Genomic DNA, 27,268 nt, shown 5'->3' with positions numbered 1-27,268 from the left:
GTAGCAAAGTGGGTGGACCTCGAGGGTGTTATGCTAACCGAAATAAGTCAGGCAGAGAAGGACAGATACCATATGTTTGCACTCATAGGTCTAACAGGAGAAACTTAACAGAGAACCATGGGGAGGGTGAGGGGGGAAATAGAGGGCGAGGGAGGCAAATCATGAGAGACTCTTGAATACTGAAAACAAACTGAGGGCTGAAGGCGGGGGAAGGGAAATGGGGGTGATGGTAATGGAGGAGGGCACTTGTGGGGAAGATCACTGAGTGTTACATGGAAACCAACTTGACAATAAACTATAAATTAAAAAAAAGAAAAAAAAGAAACCATGCCTTTCCTTACTGTAGATGTTGCAGGAGGCGAGGTGGCTATGTAACTCAGTATATGTGACACAGTATAGGGAATTTGGGCATCAGGTAGATGTCTTATGTGTCATCCATTCCTGAGAACCTCTTGTGTCATTTCCCTTTCCTTTCCTTTTCTTAACAGTTAGAACAACAGAGGCAGCAGTTGCTTACTGAACGCCAGAACTTCCACATGGAACAGCTGAAATATGCTGAATTGCGAGCCCGACAGCAAATGGAACAGCAGCAGCACGGGCAGAACCCTCAGCAGACACACCAGCACTCGGGCGGACCTGGCCTGGCACCGCTTGGAGCAGCGGGGCACCCTGGCATGATGCCTCATCAGCAGCCCCCTCCCTACCCTCTCATGCACCACCAGATGCCACCACCTCATCCACCACAGCCAGGTGAGAGGCCCGCTCTGCTCCCAGACAAGACTGGGGTCATCCCTGTGGCACAGCATGAAAGGAGCTAATCACGCCAGTGGTAATTTGTGACTAGAACTGTGACTGGTGTGTTCATTGTCATCCACGAGATGGTAGGCAAGTGAGATCTGGTTTTATATCCATCACCACATAATGCCTGCCTGATGTGATGCTTTTCTTTGGTCAGTGTCTGAGTGGCTAACAGATCTCACAGTTCCTTGAAAATTCATACTTGGATTGTCTACATTTTTTTTAACTTCCAGGTTGAATTTATAGGTTAACTAAAGATAGACATACCCAAAAAGAATAGTGCTGTGAACTCTTATGATCCAGCTTCAACACCCATCACCTTTCTGCCATTTTAAACTTTTTTGTTATATAATCTTCTATCATAGACAAAAGTAGAATGACTAGCATAGTAATCCTCCCTATATGTTGTGCAACCTCAGAATTATCAATATTTTATCTGTTTCTCCTCACTTTGGGGCAAGAAAGAGACTTCAAAGTGTATCTCTGACCAATGGATATCTTACTCTTTAACATAACTACTATCATCACGCCAGTGAAAGGAACCATAATTCTTTGAACCATTAGTTAAATGTCTTTGGATGCTTCATTTGTTGGAATTGTGTTCAGATAAGGTCCACACATTGTATTTGTTCTCTTAAATCTGTTTTAATGTGTTAACAGTTCACCTCCCCTCCTTTTTTTTAAACTGCCATTCAAGTTGAATGAAACTAGGGTTTTCCACCTTTCACCATGCCTGCGTGTGCCTTTAAGGTGCATGGTGCCATTTTGCACGTTCTCCCCACTTCACCTCTCTCCCACCTCTTCTGTAAACCAGAGGCTTGCTCTGAATGTTTTACCAGATTCAGGTTCACTTTTGGGGAGCTGGCATTTTTACTGTAATTTCCGTTGTCTGTCTTGGTGACAGTAGGGTTGGTCAGTAGTTCTGGTGTTGTTAGGCTGGTCCATGCATTACAGAGTTCCCCATCAGACCTCACCAAGATTTTACCGGCCTTTGAGAATTGCTTCATAGATCAGCTAAATTTAAACCATCAGGTGTTGCGAAATGGTGAGATGTCTAAATTGATTATTTCTTCTGCATTTATTTCTATTTTTTTTCATTTATTAGCAGTGATTCTTTTATTTTTAAAAAAATTCATCATTTAGTTATCTTGAAAATGAGTCCTTACAGGAAAGAAAGTGCTTCATCCTTTCTTTTTATGGGTTACATGGATAATGAGTTACTACCCACTGCCACCTTCACCACAGGTGAAGGGATTTTTCCCCCCTCTTGTGTGTATATGGTTTTAGTATTGTGAATTTATATATTTTTGTGTATTTTATGTTTTAATCTGTTATGGACATTATTTTTGTTTGGGGTTTTTTTTATGTTTATTATTAAGAGAAATAGAGCATGAGTGGGGGAGGGGCAGAGAGAGGGGGAGACACAGACTCAGAGGCAGACTCCAGGCTCTGATCGGTCAGCACAGAGTCTGATGTGGGGCTCGAACCCACGAACTGTGAGATCATGACCTGAGCCGAAGTCGACCACTTAACCAACTGAGCCACCCAGGTGTCCCTCAACATGGATCTTTTAACTCACAACCCAAAACATGTTTTAGGTATTAGTTTTTATTGCCTTTACTCCAAACTGGGACTAGGTTGACTTCAGTTGGGAAACCTTCATTTCACATACACGACTCTTGAATTCCAGCTGCAGAATTTACAACTGCCATCAGACTTGACACTTGATCTACGTGATGTTTGTGGATGTAATCTTCGGGGTCTGCCCTGCTCACGACGAAGTATCCTTCTCCCTCAGTCTTCCTTTCTGCTTGAGCAGATCTTAAATTCTCTGTATGAGATCTAATTTTCTTCAAAACTAAGCTTTCAGAAGATACAAATGCTTAACAGAATGAAGACTACAAAGTGATTTTTCAGAAACAATAGTTATTTTAAAAATTTTGTTCCTAAAGCTACTGGGATAAATGTTTAAGGGAAAGTTCACTGTGGCTCCTTGGTCCTGGCTCGGCTGGTGTCACGTGTCATCATCCGTAGTGACCGCTCACAGAGGACTGCTGAGGAGCTCTAACACCTGCATTTCGCTCGTGAAAGATTGGAAGAGAGATCCTTCTGCCTTCTTCCCTAAATTACTTCGCCTGGTGCGAGCAGTTTGCATGCGAGGCCCATCTCCCATGTTGTTTTTCTCCCTTCTCACTGCCCTCACTTCACAGTTCAAGGACTGGTGCGGACCACGTGGCCTTGCTGCATGGTGGAGCTGGGCTTTGTCCTGGGCTCTGCCTGATTGCAGAGCGACCCCACGACGCTGCCCCGTGACGGTGTGCTGAGAGGGGGCTTACAGCAGACTCACATGCAGCTCTTCTTGTAGGGAAAGCAGGCGAAAGGAACTCAAGTTCATAAAAATATCCTTTAGAATAGAAATAGGGTGTTTTTCTCTTTTTTACTCTCTCACAAAAATAAAGCTTTTCTTCAGCGAATTTTAAAGACAAGGATCGTTGCATGTATGAGGAGATTGGTTTTTTTACATCTGTGGTGAGGTCATCTTTTTTCTTAACAATTTTTTATTGAAATAGAATGTACCTATGAAAAAAGACATAAATCATGAGTACTTCGTGAGTTTTAACAAAGAGAATATCCCTGTGTTACCAATACCCAGATGCCCCCGTGATACTCCTCTCAAGCTCCTTTCCTCCAGGGCAAACAGTTGTCCTGATTCCTACCAGCAGAGTCTAGTTGGGCTCGTTGTGATATTATCTAGAGGAAATCACACAGTGAGTTTTGCTTCTGACTGGTTTCTTTCACTCAGCATGAGGTGTGTAAGATGCATCCACACTGTTGTCCCTCCTGTTTGCTGTACCTGGTAAGTTGTGGGGCTCTACCCCAATTTATTAGTCTGTTCTCCTGTTGATGGACATTTGATTAGTTTCCAGGTGTTAGTTCTTACAGATGGTAAGTGCTGCTCTGGACATGCTAGACATCGGTATACGTTTCTCGTGTGTGCTCCCCACAGTACCTTGAATGGGTCATAGGTACACGTGTTCGCCTTAGTAGATGCTGCCAGTACTGTTCCAAAAATGGTTCTGCCAGTTTACATGCTAGCAGTGTGTGAGAGAGTTGTAACGGCTCAGTGTAATTGTGTTGTGGGGTGTTCTGGCATTCAAATGTAAAATTAAATCAAGTGTGTTCAAGAGTAAAATAAGCACAATAAATTGAATACACTAGTTAAAAGCTGCCTTCATATTACCACTTGAGAAAAAGCTGGTTGTAACAGGTGAGTCTGGTGCACCGTACTCTGGCAGTCAGCTAAAGGGGCCTTTTCAAAGCAGGGCAGGTAAGGAAGTCAGTAGTGTTTTAGGTGAAGTTCAACTTCAGTGTCTGATTTGAGACAGGTGTCAGTTAAGAACTCTTGAGCTTGGTCCTTCCAACTATTGTTTCTGAAGTTCTACAAAAGGCCACAGCATTTATATTAGGATCTGAGGATAATTATCCAGATCAGTTGGCTAGCTTTTAGTATTTGGTCAGAATTTATGGTCTGTGAAGAAACAGGAAAAAAGCCTCTGAGAAACCAGCAAGGTTGGAGAAGTGGTGAAAAGGTCAAGACAGACTTGTCATTGGGTGGTTAATTTGTCCAGCCTTCTGAGTTAGAGTTGGTATAATTATGGAGATAAATCCCACATTATCTTTTCTCCACAAAACTGTCCGTCAGTGATCGAGCCCATAAAAATAGTTGCTCAGTCTCATGAATCTTCCAGGCTGTCGTGTGTATGGGCCTGGTCCCCGGAGTGGCTGGTATAAACCCACACCTGCGTGTGTTCTGTTTAGTTTGAACCTCTGCAGTCTTCCTCTTCTACCACCCCTTAATTCATTCAGATCCTTAGAATATTGTGTAGAAAGTGCTGTCTTCATGTTGTCCTTGCTCTTTCTCGGATCTTATTTGGAAATAACCTGAGAGCTCCAGCTGTGTGTGAGTTTTGTTCTTGTCTTTGACAAAGTGTCCCAAGTTGCTTTGTTCATGACCAAACAAAAAGGCAAAGGCGGTCTCTGTCGTCGTGTGTTTTGGGTGGGCCACAGTGGGCACATGGCAGCTGGAGGTGGCCCCACTGTCTTTGTACATCCCTTGGGTTTTGCTAACCTGATAAAATACACACCATTGCATTTCATCTTTTCATTTAAATTGGAAAACTGTGATTTCTAAATTAAAGCCTTAGTAGTACTCCCTGTAAAACTGCCATTCCAGATGGTACAAGGTGAACAGTCATGATCGCAGCCAGTTCTCGAAGACCTACGTAGTATCCTTGACCACGCGCTGGCCTGTGGTATCGTGAGAGCACATTGGGAGCCAGGAGAGTGGCCTAGGTAGTGGCTGCTGCTTCCTGAGCTGTTACTGATTGTGCCGCTTACCTGAGCCTAGAGACTGTGTGGGTCTCCTTTATTATTTTTTAAATTAATTTATTTAGGGGCGCCTGGGTGGCTCAGTCGGTTAAGTGTCTGGCTTCGACTCAGGTCATGATCTCACGGTTCGTGGGTTCGAGCCCCGCGTCAGGCTCTGTGCTGACAGCTAGCTCAGAGCCTAGAGCCTGCTTCTGGCTCTGTGTCTCCTTCTCTCTCTGTCCCTCCGCCTCTCATGCTCTGTCTCTCTCTGTATCAAAAATAGATTTAAAAAAATTTTTTAACTAATTTATTTAAATTCAAGTCAGTTAACATACAGTGTCATACTCGTTTCGGGAGTCTAACCCAGTGATTCATCACTTAGTATAACACCCAGCGCTCGTTCCAACAGGTGCCCTCCCTGATGCCCGTCCCCTGTCTAGCCCTTCCCCCCCTCCCCCAGCAACCCTCAGTGTCTCCTCTGTATTTAAGAGTCTCTTAAGGTTTGCCTCCCTCTCCATTTTTATCTTATTTTTCCTTCCCTACCCCTGTGTTCATCTGTTTTGTTTCTTAAATTCCACATACGAGTGAAGTCATATGCTATTTGTCTTTCTCTGACCTCTTTCGCTTAGCATAATGCACTCTAGTTCCATCCACATTGTTGCCAATGGCAAGATTTCATTCTTTTGATCACCTAGTAATATTCTGTGTGTGTGTGTGTGTGTGTGTCCGTCCATTCATCAGTCGAACATTTGGGCTCTCTCTATGACTTGGCTGTTGTTGATAGTGCTGCTATAAACATTGGAATGCATGTACCCCTTTGAATCAGCATTTTTGTATCCTTTGGATAAATACCTAGTAGAGCAATTTCTGGGCAGTAAGGTAATTCTGTTTTTAATTTTTTGAGGAACCTCCATACTGTTTTCGAGATTGCATGGGAAACAGTGCAAGAAGGTTCCCGTCTCTCCTCATCCTCACCAACATCTGTTGTTTCTTGAGTTACTTTTAGCTATTGTGACAAATGTGTGGTACTATCTCTTTGTGGTTTTGATTTATATTTCCCTGCTGGTGAGTGATGATTAGCATCTTTTCATGTGTCTGTTTTCCATCTGGATGTCTTCTTTGGAAAAGTGTCTGTTCATGTCTTCTGCCCATTTCTTTGCTGGATTATTTGTCTTTTGGGTATTGGGTTTGATAAATTCATTATAGATTTTGGATAGTAACACTTTACAGCTATGTCATATGCAAATACCTTCTCCCATTGCATTGGTTGCCTTTTAGTTTTCTTGATTATTTCCTTCACTGTGCAGAAGATTTTTATCTTGAGGAAGTCCCAGTGGTTCATTTTTGGCTTTTGTTTCCCTTGCCTCCACAGACATGTCTACCTGTCTAGTAAGAAATTGCTGTGGTTATGGTCAAAGAGACTGCTGCCTGTTTTCTCCTGTAGGATTTTGATGGTTTCCTGTCTTACATTTAGGCCTTTCATCCTTTTGGGGTTATTCTGTTTGTTTGTTTGTTTGTTTGTTTGTTTTTGTTTTTGTATGGTGTAAGAGAGTGGACGAGTTTCATTCTTCTGTTGCTATCCACTTTTCCCAGCACCGTTTGCTAAAGAGACCATCTTTTTTCCATTGGATTCTCTTTCCTGCCTTTCAAAGATTAGTTGGGCTTATAGTTGTGGCTTCATTTCTGGGTTCTCTACACTTTTTTCCATTTATCTGTGTGCCAGTACCATACTGTCTTTGTGATGATTACGGCTTTGTAATACAGCTTGAAGTCTGGAATTATGATGCCTCCAGCTTTGGTTTTCTTTATCAACATTACTTTAGTTATTCAGGGTCTTTTCTGGGTCCATACAAATTTTAGAATTGTTTGTTCTAGCTCTGTGAAGAATGCTGGTGTTACTTTGACAGGGATTGTACTGAATGTATAGATTGCTTTGGGTAGTAGGTGCATTTTAACAATATGTGTTCTCCCGATCCATGAACATGAAATGTCTATTTCTTTGTGTCTTCAATTTTTTTAAATTTGTATTTATTATTAAGACAGAGAGAAACAGAGCATGAGTGGTGCATAAAGAGGGAAACAGAATCCGAAGCAGGCTCCAGGCTCTGAGCTGTCAGCACAGAGCCTGACACGGGGCTCGAACCCACGAACCATGAGATCTTGACCTGAGCTGAAGTCGGACTCTCAACCGACTGAGCCACCCAGGCATGCCTTATGACTTCAATTTTTTTTAAAAAATTTATATATTTATTTTGAGAGAGAGAGCGAGCACGAGCAGAGGAGGAATAAAGGGAAGAGGAGAGAGAAAATCCCAAGCAGGCTCTGTGCTGATAGCACAGATCAGACCCATGAACTATAAGATCATGACCTGAGCTGAAATCAAGAGTTGCACTCTCAACTGACTGAGCCATCCAGGGGTCCCTTCTTCAGTTTCTTTCAATTTTTCAGTTTCATTCTATAGTTTTCAGCAAATAGATCTTTTATCTCTTTGGTAAGGTTTATTCCTAGGTATCTTATAGTTTTTGGTGCAATTATAAATGGGATCGATTTCTTGATTTCTCCTGCTGCTGCTTCATTATTGGTGTATAGAATGCCACTGATTTCTGTATGTTGATTTTATATCCTGAGATTTTGCTCAATTCATGTATCAGTTCTAGCAGTTTTTTGGTGGAGGTTTTTGGGTTTTCCAAATAGAGTATCATGTCATCTGAAGAGTGAAAGTTCCACTTTTCCTTGCCAATTTGTATGGCTTCTATTACTTTTTGTTGTCTGACTGTGAAGCTAGGACTTCCAGTACCAGTGAGAGTGGACTGCCCTGTCGTATTCCTGTGGCGGTCTTCTTTCCTGGCACGCAGTCAGTACTCCCAAGGGCTCTGGCCCATTCGTAAAGGAGCATGACCTGTCTGTGAGCTGAGTCGACAGAAGAGGACAAAAATCTAGTATGTAAGTGTAGTGCAAGCTCTGCCCTCCTTTCCCCTGGGCATTTATAGTAAATGAAGCACTCTGGAGTTTCCCCGGATCTGGAATGAGCTGCCTGCATTGAGGAAGCCTCTGTGTGAGAAAAGCAGAAGGAAAAGGACACTCTGGCTTAAGTACCTCTATGGTTTCCTCAGGATTAACAGGAGAGGGATTTTTAGAAGTGCCTAAAAAAAAAAAAAAAACAGAATAGGAATTGGTCTGAATTGATGAGAACTCAGACATGGTATAGATGATGGGTTTTTTTGGGTGTTTTTTAGTTTTATTTGTTTTTGAGAGAGAGAGATGGCGTGAGCAGCATGAGCAGGGGAGGGTCAGAGAGGGAGAGAGACACAGAATCTGAAGCAGGCTCCAGGCTCTGAGCTAGATATCAGCCCAGAGCCTGACACGGGGCTCAAACCCACAACCGTGAGATCATGACCTGAGCTGAAGCCAGATGCTCAACCGACTGAGCCACCCAGGCGCCCCTGGATGATTAAAAAAAAATTTTTTTAATGTTTTATTTATTTTTGATACAGAGAGAGACAGAGCATGAGATGGGGAAGGGCAGAGGGGAGACACAAAATTGGAAGCAGGCTCCAGGCTCCGAACTTATCAGCACAGAGCCCAACTCAGGGCTCGAACCCACGAACGTGAGATCATGACCTGAGCCGAAGTTGGAGACCTAACCAACTGAGCCACTCACATGCCCCAACTAGAATTAGTAAAATGTTGGTTGTTTAAGGAAATTTCAACCAAGGCATTCGTCATTTGACTTTTTTATTTTTTAAACATTTCTTTATTTTTGAGGGAGAGAGATACAGAGCGTGAGTGTGGGATGGTTAGAGATAGAGGGAGATGCAGAATCAGAAGCAGGCTCCAGGCTCTGAGCTGTCAGCACAGAGCCTGACGTGGGCCTCGAACCCATGAACCATGAGATCATGACCTGAGCTGAAGTTGGACGCGTAAGCAACTGAGCCACCCAGGCGCCCCAGTCATTTGACTTTTAAGCCCCCAAGTTAGGCCCACTTACTCAACCGTACTGTGGGAAACTGTGCTTAGGAAAGGATTCCAGCCAGTCATCCCTTCCCAGCCCACCCCCTGGCCTCCCAGCGCCCTACCGAAAAGGGAAGAGTAACGGCTCATCACAGCGGCCAACTTTTTAGTATCTGCAGGGCCTCGGCCCTTGCTTGCGTCACGTGATAACAAGGCTGCTGAGCCACTTTCCGGAGTAGCAGGTTCCCCTTACAAAGAGAACAGTGAGGGCCCAGTCTTCAACAAAGAGCGTCTGTTGCGGGCGCCCCCCGGAAGCTCTGCAGGAGGAGGAGTCCCCGAGGAGCCTGGGCTTCCCCTCACTTGGCCCCAGTTGTGTTATTTCCGTTCTCCAGGGCACTCAGCCAGAGGATGTGCTGTGGACGGTTAGAAACGGAGTGATTAGATGTGTTCACAATTGGAAATTCACGAGTTTCCTTTCCTAGTTTCATATTCTTCTCCCACCTGCCTCTCTCACCCCAAAAAATAAAAATCCTTAAATATTCCACCAGGCATGATGGGTATCATGCTTTAGTAAAAGAGCTAATGAACCTGAGAAAGTGTGACGGATTTTTCCACTAGGCTAAACCTAATTTTAGCAAACCTTTCCATTTTTCAGGCTTCGGATGCCTGCTGTTTTGTTGTGTGTGTGTGTGTGTGTGTGTGTGTGTGTGTGTGTGTGTGTGTTTAAAGCTTGTATGTAGGTTAAACTCCCACCAGTTTTTGCTTTGAAGCTGCTGTCTTGAAGCCTCATCTCATCTCTCTCTCCCACTTCCTCTCTACCAGGGAAGGAGATCTCTGATTTTTTTTTAACTGGAAAATACATACAAGCACACCCTTTATTTTGTTTCCTGCGTTCTGCTTCTGTGCATTTCATGTTCATATGGGCCATATCTCTTCATGTTTAGTAAGAGCTCATGGAAGTCTTTTCAGACACTGTCATCCTTGTAAAAGTGATGAGACCTTTGTCAGACTCCAGAAAGAACACAGGAATGTTTAGATTTCAGAAAGACAGAGTTTGTATTATGAGAAATTGATTCTTTCCTCTTACCGGTCCTCTTAAATTCTGCCCCACTTCAAATTTGATCTTAGAAATCAGCTTTTCCAAGGAGAGAGCTACTCCATCAAGGTAAGGTGGTGTTGCTCTTAAGGAAAAGAGAGTGAGCCTTGGGGGTAGACAGACCTGGGTTTGAATCTTCTCTGTCTCTGTTTTTGGGATTTGGGGCCAAATTACATAGTCTGTCTGAGACTTCATTTCCTTATCTTGAAACTGGGTTCTTTCTGTCTTCCAGTCTGCCTGACAGCCCACAGGATTCAGTGAGATAACTGTCATTGCCTGGCAAATGGTAAACTGTGACTCAGAATGACATCCTTGTCTCACACTGTCTGTTCCCTAAATCCACTGCCCTAGATACACCCACACGGTGAGTTGTAGAGCATGACAGCAGCAACCTCTGGATGGACGCTCACCACTCTTCATGCCCCTTCTTTTCCTGAGAAGTATTGGTCTGCCTAAGTAGAAGTCAACTATTTTTCCTCTGATTCTTCCTGTTTGCTGTCACCTCTCCCAAGGAGCCATTGTTCTCTTGTACCCTGTACGTCTGTGTCTCAGTGGCTTTCTTGCCCTGATATGACAGGAAGGTAGGAAAACTGGTTTTCAGAAGGCTTCGGGATTTAGATCAAGGAAAAGAAGTTTTTCTGCAGCCATTGGGCTAATGGCCTGGGACAACCCTAAAGCTGCCCTGTCCCAGCTTGTTGCTATAACGAAATAGGGAAATAGGTAAACAGGCCACTGCCACTGCCACTGAGTAGGTAGCTTCGGAAATGCCACCACTGGACCCTGACTGCAGTGGCCTGCGGCCAGAGCCCATTGCATGTTGGGTAGGCATCACCTCACAGGTCTGTGTCAATCTGCAGCCGAGTCTCTTCTTTGCTCGATTGTTTCCTGAATGGCTTGCTCCCTGCTGGAACTCCCAAGCTGAGCCACTGGTTGGTGACTTGTTTCTCTTTGGGGCTGCGTGTGGGTCAGAGAACTGACCCATCAGTTTAGTGGCAGCAAGGATTGCGTCACATAGTCTACTGGACGAAGGATGGACCCCCCTCCTCCAGACCCTTGTCCACAGGGTGCACTATAGTTCCGAGCACCGTCTCTGGAGCCACAGTACCCAAATCAGACCTAGGCGCTCCTGTTTACACACTTTACGACACTGGCAAGTTACTCAGTCTTTATGTCTTCCCCTTTCACAATCTTGGTGACTTAAAACAACACACACCTGTTGCCTCCATTCTGGGAGCTAGAAGTTCATCATTTAGGAAGGCCTGCTCTCTTCGGGGGTTTTAAGGAATAGTTTGTTCTTTGCCTCCTCCAGCTTCTGGTGGCTGTTGGCATTCCCTGGCTTGTGGCCCTGTGTCTCTTATAAGGACACCTGTCATTGGATTTAGGACCCACCAAGATAATCCAGGATGATCTTCTCATCTCAGGACCCTTAACTTACTTCTGCAAAGATGGCTGTATTTACAGGTTCCAGATATTGGAACATGTCCATATCTGTTTGGGAGTCACCAGCCAGCCCACACTGAAGGGGCCATAATGTGTTTGTTGAATTAAAAACTTACTGTAGGAAGCACAGCAGTCTTATCACTGATATAGTAAAGAAGAAAACATGGTGGCTGGAATAAAGTATACACCTTAGGTCTTTTGTGTGTTTTTATTTTTGTTCTTTTAAGTAGGCTTCATGCTCAGCACAGAGCCGAACACTGGGCTTGAACTCAACGACTCTAAGATCAAGACCTGAGCTGAGATCAAGAATCAGACACTCAACCAACTGAGCCACCCAGGCATACCTGATTTTTATTTTTTAATGCTGGCTGTTCTGTTACATCCTTTCACATGAATTGTTTCATTTGTGCACAGAATAGTGTAGTAGAAAGAGAATTGGAGTTAGAGTCAGAAGACTTGACTCTGATACCTCTTACAAATTCTGTTCTCTCTCCATAAAGTGGAAATATTTGCTCTCATAGCATGTTGGAAGAGCCAGTTACATAAGTCACTGTGACAAGCCCTTTCCCTGATGACACAGAAAGCCATGCGGTGAGAGGAGGCAGATACCTCCTTCACTCTGTGTGATCTCAGTCCGAAGTGCTGGGCATCCTCAGTGACTTGCCCAAGAACATTCATCTTGGCTGGGGTGACGTGGAAGTGAGATCACACTTTATTTTCCCGTCTGGTTAGTTCCATCTGTACTTTCCCTGTTGAGGATGGTACTGGGTGGCTCTGGACAGGGATGCCCACGGGGATCCAGGAGGTGGGGCAGCCTTGCCCTTCACGTCGAGGAGTTGGGACTGCATGGCTGGGTACCCTGTCACTTCTGGGAGCACCTACCTGCTTGCTCAGTCTTCTTCCTCCCTCACCAGCACTTGTTCTGGCCTTTTATTTGAAAAGGCATGTTTCACTACTGTCTTCAGTTTCCTAGAGAGAGATCTGAGAAGGGTAGGCAAAATGTTCTTTCCGCTTGCTTGAGGGCTCTTGTTTAGGTTGAATTTGGAGGCGAAAGCAGCTTGTACCCACATGGGCTGTATAGACATGAGCTGTTTTGGCTGGTCTAGCACATGGCTTCCATTGACCACAAGTCCATGAAAAATGTTCTTTCATCTCCAGGTTAGAATTGACAGGTCAGAGGGGAACCTGGGTAGCTCAGTTGGTTGAATGTCTGATTCTTGATTTTAACTCAAGTCATGATCCCAGGGTCGTGGGATCGAGCCCCACATGGAACTCTCCATTGCACATGGAACCTGCTTGAGATAATTCTCTCTCCCTCTCTCTCTCCTCCCATTTCCCTAGTCCCCATTCATTCTCTCTCTCTGTCTCTCAAATAAAATTTTTTTGCAATTCCTTTTTTTTCCCCCTAATGTATATTTATTTTTGAGAGACAGAGAGTAAGCAGGGGAAGGGGAGAGAGCGAAGGAGAGAATCTGAAGCAGGCTCCAGGCTCTGAGTTGTCAGCACAGAGCCCAGTGTGGGGCTCGAACCCACGAGCCGTGAGCTTATGACCTGAGCCGAAGTCGGACGCTTAACTGACTGAGCCACCCAGGCGCCCCAAGATGGTGACTTTTAGTAGTGGCCTCATGGGGGTGCTTGGCGGAAAGAGTGCCAGAAGAACATCTCCTACAAGTCACAGCCTCTTGAAGAACAGCAGAGGACTGGCCCTGACTCAGAGGTCTGGGGCCCCGTGTGGCACTGCCCCTGGGAGCCTTCAAGAGTTCGGTACCTTCCCTGCACCCCGACTCACCCCACTCCGTTCACTACAGGGTGGCCAGTCCCACGTCTCTCGTTCCCAGCGCAGGAGTCCTTGCCTGTTCTGCCCACTTCATCCTCACTGCACCCCGCATGCCGAATTCTCCTTCCCCTGTACCCTTGCCCTCTGCCTTGGTCCCTCATCAAACTGCAGGCTGCCTGTGGGGTGCTGTCCCCCACCCCTCATCTCCAACTGTTACTACATGTCCTGTCCTCACGCAGCCCTTGTTTCTCTGCAGAAGCTCTTTCCCTCTGTTCTAAGCTCCAGCTCCTCTGCATCCCTTACGAAAGCTCGCCACACAGGCCATCAGCCCCACGTTCCTCCCTCTTCCAAAACCTTTCACCAGGGGCCACCTGGATCGCTCGGTTGAGTAAGTGTCTGACTTCAGCTCAGGTCATGATCTCACAGTTCATGAGTTCAACAAGCCCTGCATGGGGCTCTCTGCTGTCAGTACAGAGCCCTCTTCAGATTCTCTGTCTCCATCCCTCTGTCGCTCCCCAACTCGTGCATGAGCATTTTCTCTTTCTCTCTCAAAAATAAATAAACAAGTCCCCATTCTCTGTGCAGGGCTCATCCAGGCCCTCTGCTGTGAGTCCTATGAGACACACTGTGGTTAATATGGCCCTAACCTGAGTATGTTTTTCTTTTTTTTTTTTTTAATGTTTATTTATTTTTGATACAGGGAGAGACAGAGCATGAGAGGGGGAGGGGCAGAGAGAGAAGGAGACACAGAACCGGAAGCAGGCTCCAGGCTCTGAGCTGTCAGCACAGAGCCCGACGCGGGGTTGAACCCACAAACGTGAGATCTGACCTGAGCCGAAGTCAGAGGCTTAACCGACTGAGCCACCCAGGTGCCCCTGAGTTTGTTTTTCTTAACCTTTTTGAGCCTGATGGTCCTCAGTGAAATGCAGGTGATGGATAAGAAGGTGATGCAGGTATTGAAAATGCTACAAATAAGTGACAGCTTTCAAGAGTAACAGGAGTGACGCTCATATTATTTCCTGATTGCATAACTCAGGCTGGGCCTTGTGCTTAGGAAAATCTGCTGTTGTCCTATCTCTAACCCACTCCTTCAGTTGATTGTGTATCATCCAAAATCCCAGGTCATGTACAAAGTTGTCTAAGTTGACTGGGAAGTTCGAGGTGTTTTGGCTTGCTCCTTCTGTGGTTTTCAAAATCCCAGGGCATGCACAAAGTCGTCTAAGTTGACTGGAAAGTTCCAGGTGTTTTGGCTTGCTCCTTCTGTGGTTTTCCTCTTCTAACCCCTTGCTGCCCCTGTACGTCTATGGGCTGTATGATGTATAACATACTTGATACCTCTTCCTTTTATCTCCATGTCATTCCCTAGATTGATAGGCTCTTCACCACTGCCTCTGTGTGTCCTGGCATTGTGGTATGGGCACCCAACAGCATTTGGCTCTGATGGTCAGTTGGTATAAGAGTTGGTGGCGTGTCAGCCCAGAAGTGAGCCCAGTAGCTGCTCTTGCCTTCTCTGAAGTGATTTGACCAAGCTGTCCTCCAGTGTACTCCAAGGTCCATCCTTGGGGACTCCTCTGCTGGGCTGCCACATGATTACATTATAGAGCTCAGAAAGGTGGGCCTAAGGGTTCGAGGTCACTGTCCCATTTTTTCTGAGGCACAATGTTGGTATATTTTGCTTTATAAAAATTGTCCCCCAAATACACTCTTCCCCTGACTCTTGAACCTCTGGAGTTCTCTTCACTGACACCCTCTCTCTGGGTCCTTGGTCAGGGAACAGACACTAGAAATAGATGGTGTGAGGCTTGAAGCTTTGTGTGGCTTTCTTAAGACAGACCTTTTTCTAAACAGTGACAGAGGACTTCCCTTAAGTCATCTCCAGTACTACTCTGTATGGTTTTTTTTGTTTAATTTTTGATAGAGGGAGAGCACAAGTGGGGAAGGGCAGAGAGAGAATGAGACACAGAATCTGAATCAGGTTTCAGGCTCTGAGCTGTCAGCACAGAGCCTGATGTAGGGCTCAAACTCACAAATTGTGAAATCATGACCTGAGCCAAAGTTGGACACTTAACCAACTGAGCCACCCAGGCATGCCCCCACTCTGTATGTTTTTATTGACCATTAGCTATCAGATTGTCCCATCTCCCAAATTTTCCATGATTGGACCTCAGCCATTCTTCAAATTGCCTCAGAACTATGTAAAGAAACCTGTATTTAGCTTCCTTCCTTCCTTTCTTCCTTCTTTCCTTCCCATTTAGAGAAAGAGAGCACATGAGTAGGGGAGGGGGCAGGGGGAGAGAGAATCCCAAGCAGGCTCCATGCTCAGTGCAGAGTGTAACAAAGGCTTGATCCCACAACATTGGGATCATGACCTGAGCCAAAAGTGAGTCACTCAACTGACTGGGCCACCCAGATACCTTCTTTTTTAAAATGTTTTAAATTTTTATTTGTTTTTAAAATAATCTGCATACCCGATATGGGGCTCAAGCCCACAACCCCATGATCAAGAGTCGCACGCTCCACTAACAGCCAGCCAGGTGCCCCCAAATCTGTGTTTTTAGTTTTATACAGCTGACCTTAACAGAGAGATAGAGAAGTGCCTAGATTTATAAAAACAAAACCATAGATTCTCTTTCCTTTTTCTATAAAGACTATAATTTGCCTACTTATATGTAGGGACTGCACATACACATGCGAAAGAGTGCTTCAACCTCTCTGTTCGGGCCCATTAAACTGTTCTCCTTCGTGGCTCTTTAAAACCAAGCCCAGGAGCCAAACTGCTGAGTTTAAGAAGAAATACTCATCATATCTAAAGCAGGATTGGCAAACTACAACCTGTGAGCCAAACCTGGCTGTCTCCTGTTTTTGTATGGAACACAGTCTAAGAATGGTTTTTATAGTGGGACGTTTGGGTGGCTCAGTCAGTTAAGTGTCCAACTTCAGCTCAGGTCATGATCTCATAGTCTGTGGGTTCGAGCCCCACATCAGGCTCTGTGCTGACAGCTCAGAACCTACAGCCTGCTTCAGATTCTGTGTCTTCCACTCTCTCTTCTCCCCTGCTTGTGTTCTATCTATCAAAAAATAAACATTAAAAAAAATTTTAAAGAAGAATGGTTTTTACAGTTTAAATGGTGGGGTGGGGGACTCAAGAAAAATGCTTGTATCACATGAAGATTACATGAAATTCACATTCAGAGTTCATAAATATTTATTGAGACTTAGTCTCACCAGTTGCTTATCTGTGACACCTATTTGCCACCTGTGACTGCCTTCACGCTACAATGGCAAAGTTGAAAAGCGCCTGGGTGACTCAGCCCATTTATTGTCCAACTCTTGATTTTGGCTCAGGTCATGATCTGACAGTTCAGGAGTTTGAGCCCTGCATCAAACTCCCCACTGACAGTGCAGAGCCTGTCTCCTCCTCCTCAAAAAAATGAAAATCTGAGCATAGAGATTATTACAGATTATTGCTCTTTTGGTATTTCAGATCCTTTGACGGGTTACATATTCGTAGTTGGCATTCTTGGGCATTGAATTGATTCTTTCTTCTTAGTATACTTATCTTAATACTTACAATCTCCCTCCACAGGTCAGATACCAGGCCCAGGTTCCATGATCCCTGGGCAGCCCATGCCAGGCCGCATGATTCCCACTGTGGCAGCCAACATCCACCCCCCTGGAAGTGGCCCAGCCCCTCCCGGTATGCCAGCAATGCCAGGAAACATCTTAGGACCCCGGGTACCCCTCACGGCACCTAATGGCATGTGTAAGTAGCATGGTGCGGGGAAGCATCACCCTGGATCTCTCTGGGAGGGCTGGAGACAAGGGACAAAGGCTTTGTTCTCCAGATTATCAGTAGTTTGGCAGGTTGGTGGACAGTGCAGCCTGTGACGGGTTTTTCCAGAAGATGGATCTGTGTTCTTCACCACCCCTGATGAGCAGGTGACAAGTGCAAATGCTTGCAGCATTTGGCTGGATGTGCCATAGCCTTTGTGGCCTGCATTCTCGACACTGAGGTCTGTGGCGGGCCAAAAAGACCCTCCTCACCTGCTCTTGTTTGGTCCAGTCTAGTTTGAATCTTGTTAGACCTACTGAGCCACTGGTTGTTTTCCTACAGGAGCCTTTATGGACACAGGGTTCAAAATTGGAGGGTGCAAAGAAAGAAAAAACCAGGTTAGGACAGAAATAAATAACAAGTTTCTCATACCTACGCTGGGATATTGGTAGCAACTTAGACTCAGGAGGGAGTATTAGGAGCTCTGTTGAGAAGGCACAGGAGGTGCCAGCAGGCTCTGTGGAGAAAGCAGAGTGTCTTTCTAGTGGGTGTATGAAGCCAGGTCCTTGCCCTTCTCCAGTCCTGACCTCCAGAGGGCTGCTTCTGAAGCTCTGACCTGTCCATTACTCCTGTAGATCTTCTCAGAATGATCCCAAAATGCAGTCAGTAGTGGCCAGGTACCCCAGCCACATCTTCAGTCCTGGTTTGTTCAGATGTTCTCATATGTGCCAAGGAGTTAACTTCTATTCACAGTACCAAGAGCTAGGACTCAAGAATTCCTAGTCTCCAGGAGCTTTAGTGGGGAAAACAAGAAATGAACAAGTAGGTAGTAGTGTACAGGACTTACCACAACGTGCCTGGAGTGTGCTGCCACACTCGGGGAGGCTTTGCGGGGCCAGGAGGCAGGCTGCACGAAAGCACGTCCCCTTTCTCTCTGGGCCCCAAGGGACTAAGACAGCGTAGTAGCACGGAAGAAAGACAGCCATAAGCTGGGTATAGGATCGTGACGATAGAAAAATGATCTCCTTTGAGTCACCAGTCAGAGTCTGTAGTATAGGGATACTTCTGTTCCTTGGTAAGAAAACCTTAATGTCACTGACTTACATACAGTAGGCAGACTTGCCAGCCTGCCAAGAGGCCTGGCCAATTTTCCATCCCAGTTGCGAGAGCTGATATCCTTGGTCTGTACCACTGTCCAGTATTTCATCCTGAAGGGCCCTCTGGGGAGCACCTGGAGAATGTGGAGGATTTCAGGTGCTCCCCCACTTCCTGCCACAACTGAGTGTTTCAGGGATTCTGAGCCACTGACTTGGCTGTCAGGTACCAGCCAGGCCTCCTCGGTCAGGGTGCTTCCCCCCCTTCAAGGCCTTAGTTTTCCTCACTGAAAAGAGGATGTAAGAGATCCGACCAGTGGGCTTCAAAGTGCTTTGAAGAACTTTAGCAGTTTGGTGACAGTCTCTTGGGAGGAGGGTTGGGTGAACTGACTGGTGAGCAAGGCTGTACTTGAATTATTTGTTTCATATATTTTCATTTCTGACAAAATCAAGAGGCTTAAAAAGCCCTGGATTAAATAATCTCTAGGGTTCCTTTGTACGCTAAGCAGCTAAAGTTGTAATAGGAAAGAACCCCAGACACTCATACTAATTGTTCCCTTTAGGACCTGACCTAGTTTTGGCCAAAAATCCAAGGACTACAGTTCAGGAGCTGTGGGGCCTCCCAGGACTGTCCACCTTGTCAGCCTCCGCCTCAAGTGAAGCTCTTTGGCCCTGGTGGAGACACTTAATCAGCAAGAAGTTATTGATAATCTATTTTGTGCCCACCTAGACCAGGCACTATGAGAGAAAGAAGACACAGAAAGGAGCTTATCACTTAACTGAAGAAATACAATTAGAACTATTAAAATACAATAAACTCAGAATACACTTAAGTTCTAACAAGGTCTGGAGTGATTCTTGGACAGTGTGGACCTCTCGGAGGAGGAGGTTGGGACAGGTTCAGACACCTGAGTGAGGACCTGGAGGGCCAGTGGACCGGATGGGCAGGCCACAGTGGCAGCAGTGCCAAGTCTGCGCTGACTGCCTGCCGCGAGGAAAATTCCTTCCTGGGGCCTTTCTCTCTGCACGGGCTCTTCCCCCAACCCTTGCGTTTCCAGCAATGACGAGCCCCTCTTGGCTGTGTTTGCAGATGCCCCTCCGCCACCGCAGCCGCCGCCGCCGCCGCCTACAGATGGGGTCCCTCCGCCGCCTGCTCCAGGCCCGCCAGCCTCGGCCGCCCCCTAGCCTGGAAGATGCAGGCTGCGTCCGTGCCCGGCGCCACCGGCTGGAGTGCGGATGACGAGACTTGTGTTCCTCAGCTTCCTTGGGTTTTTTTTTTAGGATTTTTCTCCTCGCAGCCCCAAGCACGCATCCCATATTTCCCCATTCCTCTTGCCAGCCCTCTCCATTCTCTGACACCTGTGTGTTAGTTCCTCAGCCAGTGCGCAAGGGGAGGCCTCTGGTGACAGTGTGCCCTGATCATCCTGACAGTAGCCCGCGTCCCCCCCCTCCCGGTGTGGGGTATGCTGCAGGTCCTTGTCAACATTAGATTTTGATGTCTGTCATTTTGGCTCCTCCATGGTTTTTTGCTTTGTCTTATGTGGATAATGCTTTATGATCATTATTTTTTTTTCTTTTGTCATTGTTGCTTTAAATGAGAGCATCCTAAGTTAATAGGAACCAAAAAAAAAAAAAAATGGTGATGGGCAGAGGGAATAGCCAGAAGCGACAAACCTAAAGGCATTATAAGTGACCTTATTTCTGCTAATCTGAGCTGAGATTGGTGCTGATGGTTAAGTTTTATGAGACTTTTGCCCCACACAGATGTACCGAAATTTGAAGAGATGGGGAAGGGACCCCACTGATTTTATTCCCAGCGAGGACCATGAGGGACCTCCATCCTGTGTAGCAGAACACATCCCTTCAGTCCCTGGTAGGGTAGAGCAGACCCACTCCTTCCCTGGCCCACTGGTTTGGCTTTCTATGCAGATGGTTTGTTGTTCAGGGGTGAGATTTGGGGAGGCATTCCTTAGTTCCCTAGACTAGCCAGGAAAGCTATAGGAGTCTAGGGCAATGACTATCCAATGAGTCTAGTCCACTATTCACTGCTTTGTACTCATTCTTTTTTCCCCCTCTTACAAAAAAACCTTTAAAAAGAAAAAAAAAAAAAGAAGTAGATAGTGCTAAACGTTTTAGCTCATGGAACTTGGTTAGGATGGTTGGGGGTTCAAGTCCCCAAACTACCTCTTGCAGTCCAGGGTGAGTGGGGTTTAGTGAAGCGGTACTTTAGGTTTGGGATGGGATTGGAGAAGTGGGGCAGGATCAACAGCCTCTCATACCTTCTCCCTTCCCTTTCCGAGATCTCACATTCCATCTGTCAGGGTTGTCAATGAGAAGCTGGGGGTACAGAGGAACTCAGTTGGCAATCAGAGCATCATGCTTTTGAGGGCTGGGGTGCTCGGAGTGGGAGATTAGAATGCCATTTCAGAGGAAGAGCCACAAAAATGCCTTAACTTGAGCCCATTTCAACCCCTGCTGATGAATGACTTGAGAGTTCTTGGTTTTCTCATGTCCTTCCCGCCCTCTGTCCTTCCACACGTGGGAGAAGGGTGTGTTTGGTGGAGCTTGATTTCCAAAGCACCTGGCCTCTTCATATCACTCTCTCAAGTGGCAGTTTCATTATTTAGAATGCAAAGTGGAACACCTTCTGGGTATCTTTTTCTATATATTCTGTAAAGCTTTACATATGAGAGGATGTAGGGAGGTGTTTATAAAACACCTCAGAACTTTTCCCCTTAGTATCAGAAAGCAAAAAATAAATAAATAAAACCACAATGAAGATTGCCTTTCAAACCCTCAGGTGTTGCCTCTAACCAGGTGGCCCTGGTCACCATCAGAGTAGTGGAACCAAGGAGACCTTGTTCCTTTTGTGTGTGTGTGTGTTCTGGACTCTCGGAGCAGAAATGAGCTTGTTCCTGCTGGAGTTTGATTCCAATGCATCTGCCTCCAGAAAGATCCCAGTGCCTTTTGACAATGGCCAGGGTTTTCCCTATTTCCCGCCGGTCTTTCCCAAAGGAAACTCATTCCAAATACTTACCTTTTCCACTGGGGTCTTAGAAGGAAAATGGAATTCTAGTTCATACTGTGGTCCCTTGTAACCTCAGGTCTTTAATGTGATCACTTTCAAATTTAAAAGATCCAGGTGGAAATATTTTTACTATGCTGGTAACAATTCTACAGAATACCTGAATTCTTAACACTGTTATGTTTCAATATACGTGGTGACTTTTTCTTTTTATGTCTTCGAACCGGTTTCGTTCCTGTAATACAGCCACCCAATTTTGTGAGGGGGGGGAATAATATGTGGTTTTTTTGTACAAACGTGTTTCTCAGTGTGGTGTTATTTTGGAAAAAGGAAGGGAGGGAGTTTTGGAAGGTTGGAGGAAATTGATCAAGAAGGCCTAATCCTAATCTCCCTCTTTTTCGGTCAATAAATAGAACATTTCTGGATTCTAGTCCCATTCTCTGCATTCACACACCAGTTTCTTCATGTGTCCTATTAGGAGCCTAATATTCAGCCCCACCCAGTCCTGGTCAGCAGTTAAAGTTCAGTGATTTGGGCCCTCCTGACTGACCACCTTCATGATGCTTAAGGAGCACACAGTTAAATGTGCCTTGCCCACTGTTTGTTTCCATAGCAAAGTGAAGAAAGGGGTGTGGCCAATATCCTGACCCCAATAAGAAAAGAACGAGTAGTTTTGCTCTGACAAGCTAGAGAATGTTTGTTAGGATGCAGTGTAGACAGCCCCAAGTTGGAGGCAGGCCTTAACGGCAGTTGATTCTGTGAACCTTGATGTACTTTTAAGGACAGCTTTTGAGCACCCCGAGATGCAGATGTTTTCTGTGCAGAGAACAGAAGCCATTGCCTTCAAAATGCTTATGGACCCAGTGAGGCAAAAAAAAAAAAAAAAAAAAAGGGAATCTGGGTCTGCAGAGAGGTGAACGTTAGGCTTCTCTCGGAAATGTGCAGAACTGGTTGTGCCTTGCTTTCGGACCTGTTCCAACTCTTCCCTCCAGTGAGGGGTACTCAGGCCAGCGGGGTATCCCAGAGTTCCTTTGCTTCTCGAGGGCGATAGAAAGAGCTAAAGACCGGTTTATAAACGTTGAGTGTGAGTTCTATTTAAAGCATAACAGAGTATGTGCAACCAATCAGTCTCTCACCAGCTCCCCAGATCCTGACTGTGGGGTGGTTCCCGCCAATGTGATTAAGGGCAGCAGTTTTCCAACCTTGGTATGGATCAGGGTCACCAGTAGGATTGTTCACATACGAGCTGCTGAGCTCTGCCCTCAGAACGGATTCAGTGGGTCTGGGGTGAGTTTTGAAATTTTGTGTTTTTGACGTATTCCTAGGGGATCCTGATGCACCTGGTCAAGGGACCACCTTTTGAGAACCACTACTGAGGAAGGCTGTATGGTAGAGCAAGATCTCTATGTCCATCCTATGAGCTCCATTAGCCCAGTAAACATTTGAGGGTATATTATGTGCCACACATTGCACCTTGCATGCTGTGAAATAATAGTAACTATGAATAAGGTAAGCAAGGCTACTGCACTCCAGGCTGCTTATGCTCTTGTGGGGTGGGGGATGCCAGACCAGAAGTATCTAGTAAGAAATAGGATTTAGATAGTGCCAAGCATTCAGAAGAAAAACGGTGTGATTGAGCCTCCTGGGGGGCAAGGTAAATAGTCTGTGAATTGGATGTGTTTTCACAATTTCTGTCCTGCTGGGTGTGTTAAGCTGAGGAGGGTTCTTCTTTCCAGGAAGACCTCATCTAAATAGAGCAGCCTTTTGTCTGGATACACAGTGCCAGCCCTGAGATGTCTTTATGCAGACTCCCTGCTCTGTTCACCCGTTTCTGGAGCATGACTGCACTTCAGTTGCTCCTGCTGAAGGAGGACTTCTTGGGGACAAGGTCAGAGCACCTTGATCCTCTGTTAATGGATTATCTCCCTCCAAGGAAGTCACCTTGCAGACTGGGATGGAAGCCCAGGAGCCCCAATGTTGGATCTCCTTGTGTATGGCACCCCCACCCTCGACTTCATTTCCCTGTGGCTTGTTTTTAGGCCTGCTTCCTCTCCTGTTAGAAAGCACCTTTGACCCTGAACTTGAAACAAAACCAGAGCTAAGACAGTAGTGACTCATCTTTATTCTCTTCTGCCCCCAGAGGCCTTTCCAGTCCCTTCCATACCCATGGAGAGCAGTCAGGTGACTGCTGGCAGCCACCTTAGCACTATAGACCCATAGGGTATAGCCTTTGCAAACTTCAGCAAAATCGCCGTGCCTTAATGCAGCACTGTGACCACCACCTTCGGACAGCAGAGACCAGAAAGAAAATACTCCCCATTTCTCTTCTGTGGCTACCTCCCACCTAAGTGCTCTCACTGCCGGATGGTCCCTGAGGAAGTTAGGAAGCAGCAGTGCCATTGGATGGTAATAATGCCTTTGCACAAGCTGATTTCCATGGATGATTTGGCCCTGACACGTGCATTTCCCATGGCCATCTAGATTGGCATTCCTTTTTCCGGTCTGCTGATTGTACAGTAGCTACAGGTTTCTAGAGAAGCACTTGGAGAGGTCGTCCACTGGGAGAGGCCTAGTTGCTCCACATCTGACACTGTGTTGGCTTGTGCTGTGTGGCTTTCTCTCACATGACTTGGCTTTGGGGTAATGAAACTCAGGAGCTTTTCCAACCTCACTGCAGACCCACAGCCTGGACAAGATGACCACCTTGTTGTCACATGCTTTTCTAAAATGAATACTTGTGCAATTGAGAAGAATTCAGAGTTCCTGCAGTGAGGCGGGGGTTGTCAGCACAAATAATTCAGGTTCCCTTGCCCTTGGCTCTCCAACTCTTCCTGGTAATTGTGCAAGAAGGTCCACTACCAGCAGCCCATCACCAAAAATGGTCAGAGCTGCCTGCCCTGCAGCCCAGAAACCTCCTGGCAGGGGAGAGGCCATGCTAGATGGCCCTTTCGGACTGACTGAGGACATAAGTCTGGATTGTTGTCATGCTCTACCCTGTTAAGAAATCATAGCATTAAGTTTTCAATGCCCAGGTGTGAATGTCAAGGTTGGGAAGAGAGGCAAAGCTTCCCCATTCTGCCAAGTGAGATCTGACCTCTGCATCCAGATTCCTCTTCTGAAATTAAGAAGCAAGAATGGAAAGGTTTGAAATCAAGATCTTAGATCAAGCCCTGGCCTTAACACAGCATTAGCATGGTCTCAGTGTCAATGTGCAAATGTGCAAAATGGTATATTTGTGGCATGAAGGTGAAGAATGAGACAAATTAGAGTATGGGACCAGGAAAACGAAAAACTCACAAAAATGTCAGCAGTTACTACTGAGGAACCATGCTGCTTCCTGTCCGGACAAACGTATGCCCCCAGCCCTGGCAACCGGGGTTCCTGCCCTGGGCAGCAGCTCCTGAGTTAAGCTAGAGGTTTCAGTGCACATGGAGGCAGGCTGTAGCCATGGCCATGATGGGCCTTCTGACTGCCAGGTTCCCAAACCCAATAGGAACCTCTGAGGTATGTAGAAGCCTCATAAAGCATCCCTGATGCCAAAATGCACAAAACTTGAATGTGTGGACATGGGCGTAAGCTCTAGATAGAGTTAATTTCCTTTTCCTTTACTCTGTAGTTCCTACGTCTTAGATCTCTTTAGACCACCCTAACCGCTGTGCCCAGAAGAAGTGTTGCATTCAGTGGACACTATGTTTACCACTTTCAACATATGTGAGTCGAGTTACTGACTCTCCCAAGGTCACACAAATCTGATGCTGAATCCTGCTTTTCCTATCACACCCCATCGCATGATAAGCTTCCATCCATCTCCCAGAGGTGCCGCCAAACCAGCTGTGCTGGGCTGAGTTCTGAAACTGCTGGTGAGGTCTGCTAGGGAGGATCAGAAAGAAAGTGAATCAAAACCGTTGATTTAAAATCCCAAAATGAAGAAAGTGGTTAAAATTTGTCTCCAAGGGAGGGGAAAAGGTCGTTGAGGAAGGAGACTTTCCATATTTTATTTTATACTGTATGCTCTTTATAATTCAAAAATTGTACTTAAGGGGTCCCTGGCTGGCTCAGTTGGTACAGTCTTGATCTTGGAGTCGTGAACTCAGACCCGACATTAGGCATGGAGCCTACTTTAAAAATATGTTTAAATATTTAATAAAATATATTAAATGAGGAACAAACTGGAGTAGCTAGCGTTTTAACAAAGCAGTGGGAGAATGGCCCCATTCAGACCTCTCTTAAGAAAAACACGGGAGTAGCTATCATGCCGCAGATCTCAAAGAGCCCATCCTTGAGGTGTCCTTCCCACACAGATGCCTCTGGAAGGAAGAGATAGGTGTGTCCACCAATAGCCTCCACTCTGACCACCACCACTCGAGTCCAGGAGACACAGAGAAGCAGAGGAACACATAGAGACATGTACATGGGCCAAAAAAGAATATACAGAGATAAGCTACAGACAAGGGAAGCAGAGATGGGGTTGGAGGCTGCATTAGTGCCTCTGTGGCCACCCAGCAAGTGCAAAGCCCAGCCTGGCCCTCTGCTCAGAGAAGGCTGTATTCCAAACTATTTACTGTCCCCAGAGGCAGCATGAAGCCATGAAAGAGCCTCAGGAAGTCAGCCCCTTTGCAGGAAGCTCTAGACCTATGTTCCGAGGTGGGAGTACCTGGTTACTATTCATTTATTTATGCTTCTACTGGCCTCAGGGAGTCTCCCTGTGCCTGGCCCTGTGCAAAGCACCTTGCTTTGGAGAATTATCGTAGACAATTTCAGTGGCAGGCTGAGAAGGCTTCGCAGAGGGTAAAGGTGACAAGAACAGCTTTCTGGGGTAAGGAGTTTGCCAGGCAGACCTGGAAGGAAGGGACGCTAGGCCTGCCTAACACCACTGGCAACAGTAGTTTCAGTGAGAGAAACACATTTGGAAGCAAGGAAAACCCATCCAGAGCCACACACTAGGACATTAAGGGACAGATTCTCCAATTTAGTCATCTATGTGGCTCCCTAGGAACAGAAATGGGAGTGTCTCAAATACCAAGGATGTCACATCTAAGGTGGTGACCCTGAATGTCATTATTAGAGTCAGCACATCAGGAGATACATAGTTGCTTTGGGTAATAAACTAGGTGACTAGGCCACAACTCTCCAGCCAAGCAGAGCCCTGGGGACGAGGGGTCCCTGGCCCAAAGGAGTTTTAGACGACCAGCAGCGGCGCCTGCGCGTCCCTAGGCTGCGAGCTAGGCCTTTTGCGACTGTCCAGGACCTTTAACTTTGGTGGTCTGGGGCACAAGGGAGGTGATGTATCCTGGAAGGAAGGGACGAGGATTAAAGGCCGCTGCCCAGGCTGCCCTGAGAGGCAAGAAGGAAGGCGGGGTAGCCGAAATTTCAGTGAGGTCTTGCCTTCTGCCCCTGGGATGCGTTGCGGCGGGCCTGGCTGAGCGAGGTCTGGGCTTTGGCTATGGACAGATTAGGTCTGATCCGATTAGAGTCTGGGCTGTCGGCTTCGCCCGCTTGCCTGGCGCTGCCAGAGCCCGCCCCGCCCTAGTGGGCACCCGCAGACCTCCTCGAGACCCTTCCCCTCCCCGAACACGGCATTGGCGCAGAAATCCGAGAGGCTAGTGCGCCCCGGGCTCGGCTCATTTCCACTGCGCGAGCTCGGGCTTCCGCCCCCTGCGGCCCTTCCGCGCCCCGCCCCGAGTTTGCGGGTGTCTGGGCCCCCGCCTCCGTGCTCGCCGCGTGGCGGGTGGGTTCCTCGCAGGTGGGGGGCCAGTGCCAGCCCTCCACGGGGAGGACGGGCCCCGCCCCGCAGGTCTCGCGCCCGAGCACCTGTCGGCTAACGCCACGCGCGGCGCTGTACTCCGCACCCGCGCTACTCCACGTCCGTTTGTCTCGGCGTCCCGAGTCAGGGGTCTGTCTGTCCCCGGCAGGCGGACCGAGTGGGGCCGGCGTCAGAGCTACGTGC

General features: G+C 46.6%; 1 protein-coding gene across 1 annotated transcript in view; it reads left to right on the top strand.

Moving 5' to 3' along the window:
• SMARCC1 (SWI/SNF related, matrix associated, actin dependent regulator of chromatin subfamily c member 1) overlaps positions 1 to 21,746 on the top strand; it is a 167,296-nt gene extending 145,550 nt beyond the window's left edge. Inside the window, exons 26-28 of the mRNA XM_029917869.1 lie at positions 489 to 750; positions 17,017 to 17,193; positions 19,387 to 21,746. Coding sequence (XP_029773729.1) covers positions 489 to 750; positions 17,017 to 17,193; positions 19,387 to 19,481 — 534 coding nt within the window. The 3' untranslated portion in view covers positions 19,482 to 21,746. The remainder of the gene's footprint in view (positions 1 to 488; positions 751 to 17,016; positions 17,194 to 19,386) is intronic.
• Positions 21,747 to 27,268: the final 5,522 nt, after the last annotated feature.

Source organism: Suricata suricatta, chromosome 12 (assembly GCF_006229205.1).
Source record: "Suricata suricatta isolate VVHF042 chromosome 12, meerkat_22Aug2017_6uvM2_HiC, whole genome shotgun sequence".
NCBI lineage: Eukaryota > Metazoa > Chordata > Mammalia > Carnivora > Herpestidae > Suricata > Suricata suricatta.
The sequence above is the reverse complement of the archived record's forward strand: the minus strand, read 5'-3'. Positions and strand labels throughout refer to the sequence as shown.